This window comes from Trichoplusia ni, chromosome 1, assembly GCF_003590095.1.
Source record: "Trichoplusia ni isolate ovarian cell line Hi5 chromosome 1, tn1, whole genome shotgun sequence".
In the NCBI taxonomy this organism is placed as follows: domain Eukaryota; kingdom Metazoa; phylum Arthropoda; class Insecta; order Lepidoptera; family Noctuidae; genus Trichoplusia; species Trichoplusia ni.
In genome coordinates this window covers 5,898,336-5,909,221 of record NC_039478.1, presented here as the reverse complement: position 1 = coordinate 5,909,221, position 10,886 = coordinate 5,898,336, and the positions used below count along the sequence as shown (strand labels likewise).

At 34.1% G+C, this 10,886-nt stretch overlaps 2 protein-coding genes across 3 annotated transcripts in view; both read left to right on the top strand.

Annotated features, from left to right (window-relative positions):
- Nucleotides 1–22: 22 nt before the first annotated feature.
- LOC113491912 lies at nucleotides 23–1,875 on the top strand. The gene has a single exon (XM_026869132.1). The coding sequence runs from the start codon at nucleotides 1,110–1,112 to the stop codon at nucleotides 1,788–1,790; it is 681 nt and encodes a 226-aa protein (XP_026724933.1). The 5' UTR covers nucleotides 23–1,109; the 3' UTR covers nucleotides 1,791–1,875.
- An 836-nt stretch (nucleotides 1,876–2,711) lies between these two features.
- LOC113491865 (long-chain-fatty-acid--CoA ligase 5) overlaps nucleotides 2,712–10,886 on the top strand; it is a 51,103-nt gene continuing 42,928 nt past the window's right edge. Inside the window, exons 1-2 of one of the 2 annotated variants that reach the window (XM_026869081.1) lie at nucleotides 2,712–2,787; nucleotides 5,642–5,681. In XM_026869081.1, coding sequence (XP_026724882.1) covers nucleotides 5,672–5,681 — 10 coding nt within the window. In that variant the 5' untranslated portion in view covers nucleotides 2,712–2,787; nucleotides 5,642–5,671. Of the gene's footprint in view, nucleotides 2,788–3,331; nucleotides 3,502–5,641; nucleotides 5,682–10,886 lie in introns of those variants that run through there. The other variant, XM_026869072.1, reaches the window with a different exon arrangement.

Below are 10,886 nucleotides of genomic sequence, written 5' to 3'. Positions count from 1 at the left end.
AGTTACAAACTTTAATGAATATAACTTTTAAAATATAAAGATTGCTATGTATGCTTTAAATTTGGAAGCAAAACAATTTCGAGTCGTTACTTCACATTTAATGTCGACTTTTTTCATATCTACATTATTATGACCAAATCCTCCATAAATGAAAGTAAAAGAATATTTTGTAATTGGAATAATTCTCTCTATAAGCATTAGATATTTACATGAAAAAAATCTCAAATTAATTGTGGTAATAAAACTATGTACAACGTTAATTTTAAGATTGCTGTAAGTATTATTAGAAAGTAATTAGAAAATTAATAATTGTAATTCACTAAATGACGAGTTGTATGGTGTGTGAATAATTATGGAGGTTGTTTTGTTCCAAACAAAAAATGTTATTTATTTATGATTAAACAAATTTTGAAATATCATGTTTTTTACTCCGTGTACCCTTGTAGAAAAATAATTATTGCATGATACCAATAGATAAAAGTGGCCAGAAAATACCTACCAATGCTATTTATTAAGTACTTAAAAAAAGGCAAGCAATCTTGGTATGCATTTCTAGGTAAGCACTGAGTTTTAAAATAAAACGCAACTAAAACCAATGTTACAGTGTAATAAAAGTTACCAAATCAAATTTACTACAAGAATATGTAAAAAATGGTTCAAGGTGGTGCAGTTTAGGGATTTCTGCAAATGTTTAGATACATTTTAGACCAGTAGTGTGCCAAGGCCAAAGAAAATATGGTTTAAAATTTACTTTGATATTCAGCTTCTTTTTTGCGACGATTGACGGACAACGAATTTTCTATTGAAATCTGTCTGCAGCGATCTAAAGCAATTATTGTTTTTGGGTCGACTTGATTGCAATTTTCCATACTACATATTTCATAATTGCGATGATAAGGTTTAATACAAATTTCACACTGGTAGCTGATAGCTTGCGGAGGTTTAAGAGTAATATGCAAAACTTCAAACTTCATTATCAAGAAGTCATTGTTCTTTCAACTATTGATAGTATTATTATATTATCTACGTATTTAACAGCTGATTTGTTGAATATTTTACCGAGTTTTAATAGTCGTATTTTATAAAAGTAATAAATAACACAAGTGAAAATGCCGCTGGACATAACGAACCCGGCTGCAATAATATTTTTCCAAGAAATGTATGAAAGAGAAAAACGTCTGCGGGCGCAATGGGTGTTCACACATCAAGCAAAGATGGAAAAGGCAATATCTTTAAATAGAGAAAGGACTAACTACTATGAAACCGATGTGATCGCTCACAATATGGTAGGAGGGCTAGCCACCATCACACGAGATCACAAAAACGCTGTGGCGGTACGTAGGAAAGTCCCTCTTCGTGACGCAAAGACCATAAAATGCGCTAAAGACATAAGAGAGGACTATTCAATCGTCAAACTGGGTCTCGGTGATCCCAAAGAGGATCCCAGGCTTGCAAGGCCAAAGACTGATCCAACTTTTGAACCAATAATGAGACCTGTCGACCCAAAACTGACGAAAGTACTACATAAGCCAAAACCCCAGTTTGGTAGAGAGCGGTACTTGAAGCTGCGAGGCTTGGAATGGCCTGAGAAGAAGTTTTATTTCCCTGAATGTAGCAACTGGGTTTACGGTTGGCGTATGGCAGATAGTCTTGGGAAGCAACGTTGTCCAGAGCATGGACGACGCTGGCTTCTAAGCAGAACCCTCAACAGCCGCGTCGGACCACAACCGGATCCATACTATTATACGTCCGCAGACATCCCTGGCGTCTCAAAATGTATTGCCCTATAAAAATATTCTAGGTTTAAAAAAGTAATTTTGTTCTAAATGTACGAACTGGTAGGTATTTTATACGTCCCTAATTTTAGAAATGGTAATTTTAATTTTACATTAATTTATTTTATTAAGTTTATATTTTGTAGGTTTTAGTATACTGTTACTTAATATATGCTATATTTAATAAACATATAAATAATTGTGTAAGTTTTTGAGTTTCCTATTTGCAAGTAAATTTTTTTTCTTTTGTGCATCTAAAATGAGTTGGAGCTATTTTCGATATCACAATAATAAGTATTCCTTCGTAAAAATCTTTGAAATGAAGAAAAACTCATTATTGTTGAATGTTTGTGAATGTAAAATAGCTACCACCGGACTTAGCTGGCACCCACCTAATTGGCAATATAATTTAACTCGAAAAAAAAAAAATCACAACACATCATTCACATCAAAGTAGTGCAATAGACATGCTGCAATAAAAAAAAACAGCGGCACGGAGGAAAATACACTGCATTGATATGGCCTGACAGCCAACCAATCACGTGACGCCTAAGGATCACCCCAGATGGTGTGTTTTCCCGCCAAAAATTTTATCAATAACACTGCGCATGTTACTCTAGTAGACCTCTTGTCTCTTTTTCGTCACAGGGAAACCGAAAGGGAAAGTAGATAACCTCTACGCATTGACGCATGCGCGGGAAGAAGCCTTTTCGGAAAAAAATGTTGGCTAGACAGCGCGTTTTCCGCGGCTCACGTCACTGAAAATGCGGTGTGTATAAAATAGTGCAGTGAATTGTACAATTGTAAATTTAAAAATAGAATGTACATAAATAATAGTTTATGATTTACGTTAATTTTATGTTGTAAATATAATATTAAATAGTTTTTTTTTAATATTCATTTTTAGTGCAATAGTTATTCGCGCTAGAATTATTATTGTATTTAGCTGTTTTATCGTGTTTAATGGAACGAGACTGTGTGATAGAATAGACAAATACCTGCAATATTATTGGTGAGTTACAATATTTTATTTAGTTTTACGAGATTAAGATTGCAATAGCTATTAATAACTAGTGTTCTCAATTCATTATCATGTGCGAAGCTAACTCGCCGACCGTCCTACCATTGTTTATTATGAGTATCGTTATTTTTATAAAACATGTGCTCTCGATCTACTTACACTGCAGGACCTAATATACTCGTCTCGATCGATACTCGGCTTCCAGTGATTTCCAACGCTACGTAGTTACATTACGTTCGAAATCGGTTCGATCAGAAATAAAAAAAAAACGTTCTACCGACTTAGACATTTTTTTGTAGTCAAAACTACTTGATACAATTTTAATAATAGCTCAGATTTATATATCGAAATTAAATGGAAATAATGGTACAATTTGTAGTGGGCAAACCTACCGTTATTGTGATTTTGACATAAGTACCAAGGAGGTAAGTGTGGATATTAATCAACCTCCTTAGTACCACGAAAAAGTATTTATTCCTATAATCTATGAAAATAATAATGGCCGCGCGTTTTTCAACAGCGAATTACAAAACGTCAAGTAGACGAAATATAAATACGTATACGCACGATGTTAAATCACAATTTAATAAATAAATCAATTCGTTCGTGTATATTATTAAAAATTGTGCATTTAACAAACACAGCAACTCTAAGTAAATGTGAAAATTCATAGTTGAATGTAAACAAACGAGTTTCATTTTCAAGGTAATGTATCGTTTTACTGTTTAATTGTTCATAATGGAAAATAGAAATTAATTGAGTACGCAATTCATGTTTGCTTAATTTGCGTAAAAGGTAAGTCGGTATGTTAACTATTAAGAATTTTAGATAAGGTTAGTCATTTCGTCTTATCGACGAACGATAACCTATTCGTGGGACATAAATTAAATTCCTTGCTTTCTACAGCCGTTTGATTCCATTGGAAAGTAAACTATATTTGCAAAAGTTATTTTTATTCGTGGCCACGTGCATTATGTGGACAATAGCTGATGTTTACAATACGTAATTATAACGTAATGGATTATTGACTTTCAAATGCATACAATATGTTGCATGAACATTTCTATTGTATGTTTGTGTTTTATCTACTTTTAGCACGATAAGCAAACATGCATTAACTTTAGCTGTTTTTCATACACCATAAAAATTAGGGTAGGCAATGATATCGCGTATTCTGCCAGCGAAGTATTAACACCAAAAAGGTTGTCAACACAAAAGGTACTTTGAAGGAGGTGAGGTCAAGTATCCTTTTACAAACCCTTACATCAAGTGACGTAAGAGCTAAAGCGTATTGTATTTTTTAAATATGATGATGTAATTATTTTATGTTTGAAATTTAAACCATTATTCTATCTGATTTATTTTATAACAAGCTAAACTATGTGCCTAAGGTCTTGTCTTAAAGTAATATTATTGCAGCTGTGGTAGTGACAGATACAATTAGTTAAGCATCTCTCTTCCACAATTTTAGTTATATTCCCTGAAGACTCAGGAGGTAAGTTCAAAATGTCTGCTGATCATCCATTATAGTAATAAATAAGGCAATTTTCAAAAAGGATCATTTGAAAATTATCGCCGTTCTAGCAAATTACAATACAGGTCAATGAACAAGGCACAACAGAAAGAAACGTTCATGACCATGATGGCTGGTTTTGGTTTTATGGAGCAATAGTTTCGTGTTACTAGACGCTGCTTTTATTAGTTCTAAGAAGCCATTATGGCAATACTCATGTTATAAAACAAATGAAACGACCTAATACGGGCTGCGGCTTTCCGAAATATGGAGGTTTAATGCGGTTTCGGAGTAAAATGGATTGAACTAAAAAATTTTCCCATATTTCATTTTTTTATTTTATCGGGTGTTGGGATCAAGTTTTCAGTACTTTTGTTGAATTACAGTTGGAATCCTATATCTGGGGGATGGACTCCACAGGTCTCCAATCTTCTAATAAATGTAGCTTTTCGAGAAATTCTGAGAGGATTGCGAGTTCAGCGAGTAAATATTAGTTTCGGTTTTAGTCAATAGATAATAAAGCTCGAATATTTGTAAAATTCCCCTTGAAAAGTGTTTTTGTATCAAGAAAGCAATTTACAACGATTTATAAAACCAAAAATATAGCAACTAGTTACTTAATTAATAGGAAAAAAACAATATTGTTTACCTTATACAACTTCAACACAAACATGTATTTTATTTACCTTCAATTTTAGCATATTTAACCCATACTGTAATGTTTTATCTTAAATATTACCAATCTATACACGTTTGATTCAAAATATATGACCAGATAGCATACGCGATAAGGATTGCACACACAGTATGTAATTAAACCCTTCTCCTGCAATCATATCGATCGCTATCACTAATGGCATTTACGGAACAGTTTCCACTGCGCCATACTATATTATAATATTTATAACTAAAAACAACTGGTCAAGTGCGCGAACGCGAGAGTCACAAAGGGTTCTGTACGAAAGTCTAAATAAAAAACAAATCGGTTGGGTGACAAATATATTGGTAGTGTCAAAAATTACAAATGTCTATCTATCACGGTTCCTGAGATGTAGCCTGGTGACGGAGGGACAAACAGACAGCGTATACTAAGTAATAGTGGATACTCGGTTGCCCTTTGTTTAAGAAACCCTAAAAATATAAGAGAAAGACAGACATAGAAAAGAGAAGAGAAAACTATGACCACATTATGTACACAGAATAATTGTTATCGCATAATAGATTTGATACTCGAAACAGACGTACATATTTCGTGTATGTAACTCACTGTCCGACTTTTGTAAAATATTATAAACAAATAAATTATAAATTATATTGTTCATTTATTTTCAGATTCCGAGCTGAATACATTGGACCGGCGAGATGTCGAAATGTAAGTGTCTTTGTAAATGTTTATTTTCTATTGTAGCTATTTAAATTTGCAAAAAATGATGTGTGATACATTGATTGACTAACATAATGTGAATTGCGCAATTGTTTTATCAGGCGCTCAACTAGGGCATGAGGACATGTGATAGTGTTTTCTACAACTTATCAATGTATTGCTCGTATAATGCGCGGTCTATAAATTTATGTTTTTCGTGTCTTCTTACTCAGGATTTGTTTTTGTGACATTTTGAATTTGGTTTTCCTAATCTAGCTTTTGGGTTTATGTTATGACCCCCTGACTTTGCGCACGACTTAAACCTGTTGGTCTTCGTCGGATAAATTTTATAGGCTGTAATTTCTTAGGGATAAAGTTCAAATGATTTTATTAACTTTTGAGACTCGGTATCATACTTGTTTACTCTGCATTTTTACTTGTTGAAGAAGAGTTTACTCACCAGCTTTTATCGCGATTGCCCGACTAGTTTCGAACGCAAACCAACTCGATTGTCCCGAGTTGTTAATAAAGAGCTGCCGAGGCAGCAGGGTTGGGAATAGATAAATACGCGCTAGTGAACCCTTCTTAAACAATTACAAATTCAAATTATTGCTTTGTTAAATATAAGAATAAGGTTAAATATAAATATGTTACACATCACGCACAATGCATATAGTGATTTCATCACATTCTGTTCTTCAACAGGATTTTTCTTTCAAAATCTATTAAATATGTTAATTTCCTTGGATTTGTGAAACAACTTTTCGTATTTTTATGATCCATTCGTTTTTTTCGTTTCATGCATTCTATTTGTTTTGCGTTTTGGAAAACTATTACGGCCAAACCGGGCATTATAGTGTCTTTTTTCAATAAACAATCTACAAAAAAAAATACCCATAGTACGGATTTAACGTTATTTTCAAAACAGCGAGTAACATGAAAACTGTATTACCTAATCAAGCATGCAATCAGCATTAATAATATATAATGAGGCAGTGCTGACCTCGGGCTAATCATAGATAGTACGGATGGCATGCCTGACCATACCCAGTAGCCGATCGATGGCATGGAATACCACCAACTGACAGTACGACGAGTAAGTCGAAAGCGTCGATACCGATGTTCCGATAGCTCTACCCCGCTATTATAATAATTATATCATGGCCATCATTTATGAGCCATGAAATTACTATGCTTGCAAATGTTTGTACGTAAATCGTTTTGGAATATTTCATACGATAGTGCAGAGATTTGTTTTGTTTGTTAATTGTTGATGCCTTGGACAACGAATTTTGTGTTAATAGCAATCATACGTGAGGAGGAGCTCGTGGCTAAGCTATAACCGTATAAGTGATTCGATCACAGGTTAAGCTATGCTTGACGCGGTTGGTCCGTAGATGGGTGACCATCTCTGTCATAAGAGTTCCTCCGTGTTTCGGAAGGCACGTTAAATTGTGGGTCCCTGCTGTATTCCTACATCTTTGACAGTCGTTACAACAGGTAGTCAGAAGCTTGAAAAAAAGTCTGACAGCCAGTCTAACCAAGGGGTATCGTGTTGCCCAGGTAACTGGGTTAAGGAGGTCAGATAGGTACTTAGCTGAAACCGGTTGGACTGGTAGCCGACCCCAACATAGTTGGGAAAAGGCTAGGCCAATGATGAGCAATCATACGAGTATTTCCCCTTCCGAAAAAAAAGAGAATTTTAACCAATATGTTAATGTTGGACCTAATCTAATAATGATGAAACAGAACTTAAGTTTAAGCTCTTTATATTGTAACTATTCGCACTGCTAAATACACAGAATAGATAGGGTTATATCCATTTTAAATACTTCATTCTATCAAAGGAATTCCAAAGTATTAAAATTTCTTGTAGTTCTATAACTTTCAAAGCTAAGTTCACCTATTTCTTCGGTTTATTTCAACAATAATGTACCTATCTACGTACTAATATAAAAAAATACTTTAGTAAATAATGTTAAATCTAATCATATTCTCTTTTCCTCTCTCGTTGATGACTGTTATTACAATAAAAGCAAACCCACAGCTTGTTAAATTCTAAACTTACTTCAAAAGAATTTCATCAAAATTTATACAGCAGTTTAGCCTTTAAATCATAAGAAACACGCAGTCATCGTACCTTTTGCGTTTATAACATTATTATAGTACGGATTGACTCATGGTTTTGTCCGTGCCAAAGGTTTATCGCTCTCCCCACTTGTTTAACGTTTACCTGTGGAAAGTGGGGACACAGCCGGTTGATTGCTAGAAAGGGGAAACGTTGTTCACTTCCAGTTCCACCTTTATGTTACCGATGAGGGTGCCGCCTTGCTTTATTTAAGTATTTACAATCATATCAATTTGCTTTAGAAACGCGGATATTGACCAAAGGAAAACTTGCTTATTCGCTTTGTAGAGTTGTATAGTTTCAAAATAGATGACAAAGTTACATATAATCGGTAGGTTGAATTAGTGTCTAAATGAAAGTAGCGGAAATTGTACATCGTCAGATTAGAGAGATCAATTAGGCAGTCGCTCCATGTAAAACACAATATTCAGCTGAATTCGTTAAAACTTATGTATAATCTCAAAATATTTCGTGTGAAAAATAAAAGTAAATAAATAGGTCAGTAGCATTTTCAGTTTTTTTGGTATTAAATGTTCAAAATGCGAAGTCACTAATACGTTTTAGTTCACTCGGGTAGTTCGTAGACCTCCAGTCCACTGCAGCGCCCACACAACCATAAAAATCATCAAATTCAATACATTTTGATGTAAAACTTATAGCGTTCGTAAATTTTGAACGATTTGTTCGTCCTGTTCATGCTACGTTTTTGTCCGTAAGAATGTTATATGTGAAAAAGAAAAATAAAGACTTCTTTTAATTTATTTCCAAACTATGTCGGAACTTGCCACAAGTTTGAAAAAAGATTAAATGGGAAATTTGATATTTTTTTGACTTTTCCGAAAAATTTCCACATTTTGTCACGGCTTAAACCTTCCTTGGACTGGTTCTCAAGTTTTAGCGAGACTAACGACCAGTAATTAATTTATTTTATTTATGTAGATATACAAGTGAAGTGCGTTTAAAGATATAACATAAATGACCTCACCTAAGATTATGAAGTATTCGTGCTCTTACCATTATATCTAAGTATTTAACTGTACTGCTTCTAGAATATACACCCTAGATTTATAATAAACATCGCTAGAACCACCTAGAACTATCGTTGAGACGTGCAACAGATCACGTAGTTCGTTCTCTCGCACAAACTATAACATCTTTAGTATATTAGACTAGATTGTTTTAACTATATTCAAGTCGTACCTATTGTTGAAGTATCTGACTATCAGTAATAACAGTGTTATATTATCAAGTTAGACAATAGTCCTTATTCTATTCGAGTTATTGCTAGGCGTCTACTTGAAGAATGTTACATTATATATATCTACGTTCTACATGTGTGATATGGTAATTATTGATACAATCAGTGTTTCGCTCTAAGATGCAACATGATATCGGGTTACCATACTTATGAATAAAATTATGCACGCAAAACAAGAAAAAATGCTAATTGGTGTGTGTATTCTATGCTCTAAGAATGTATGTGATGTGTTCAAGTTCCATGGAGTTTGTGTTACTATGCGTAATTTACCAATCATATTAATATATAATCTATTTTCAATAGCTTTGAATCTATTTAACTTGTTTTTATCTTTAAATCTATTTATCAGCAACTTTTATTTCACCTCATGTAGGTAAACTTTATTTGTTCATCGAATTTGAAGTCTGTGACGTCTGTTCCAACTTCTAGAGTTTCCGATTCCAATTTCATAATAATACGTAATGATTGTTTGGCACCTAAACAAACAAGAAAAGCAGTGTCAGTAAAACCTTATTATAATCGGCCTTATTTACTGTAAACACTGCCTTACAGTTGACTCAGCATTCGTACGTCCCTTTATTACCTACAAACAATTACGAAACGTAATGTGCGTCGATGTAATTCGGGGACCGGGGTCTACTGTTTGTTTTCGCGATCGTCAACGAAGATTGTCGGTCGTTGCACTCGCTGCAATTATAGTGAGAGCGGTTGTCGGTCACCGCGGCCCGTGCACCGGGTTTCTGTGTCAAACAACCGGACCTGCAGTTCTCAGACACCGAAACCGACTATATTATACTATAGTCATTTCACGTTACAGTTCGAAGTGTGAGGCAGGTGATAATTAACGAAAAGATGCAGCTTACTTCATCAGTTTTGTTACCGACGATAAGCTTAATAAGGTTAAATGATTTTTCATTTGAGTTTCTAGGATGTGTTGAGTAATAAGTTACACGAATTTATATGCACGTAATATTTACATACTAACCTTTTGTTTATAAGCTTTAAAGGAACTATTATCCAAAACGGCGTCTATATGGAATTCTCAAACTGAACTTTCTCGTCTAATAAATCAATACGAAACATGTTTTCCAACGTACGATAAATAACACCCACGCCGTGAATCGCGATTTTTATCTAACTTCACATAATCGTGACCTGTCGTCATAAACCGTACTTCTATTATGTTCCTTTGGCCTTACGGAAACCAGTTACATGTTAGATCTCATCAAAATTATTTATTTTCTGCCACTTCGCGTATTCTACAAACCGAGGCGTCAAGCCGAAAACATGAGTTGCAGCGGTCGTCGACCCCGCACTCCGTCCTGCCTCACAGATAATATGATTCGATAGATAACTGTATAGATTTTTTATTGCTGCCAAATCTAGGTTATGCATTTGATTCGTGATCATTTTTTTTGTTCGCAAATTGAGTCTCTATACTTTGTAACTGTTTGGATATGTGACGTCGATCGTTGTAATTTATAGTTGATCGTTTTTGTGGCGTGATGTAAAATGTACACGTCATTCTGTTGGATTGGGTTCAAATTGAGAGTCTGCGGTTACTAGTTTTTAAGTACTTCTATCGACTAGCTCAATTTAAGGTTTTTGTAATGGAAATTCCTGGTTTAATTTTATGCTTAGCCATGTGATTTCCAATTATCCTTTTTATGTTTTACAATAGATCTTTATTTTAATGAAACATTTAGGTACTTCGCCACAATATTCCTCGAATTCGCCAAAAGCTTTCATATTAAATCATTTGTTATCCTTCCAAACCATCTGAACGAAAATTTTCATAACGACAAAAGCACGCCAGTACAATACATAT

Coding starts and splice junctions, on each gene's coding strand:
- LOC113491912 (XM_026869132.1), top strand. CDS start 1,110: ATGCCGCTGGACATAACGAACCCGGCTGCAATAATATTTTTCCAAGAA.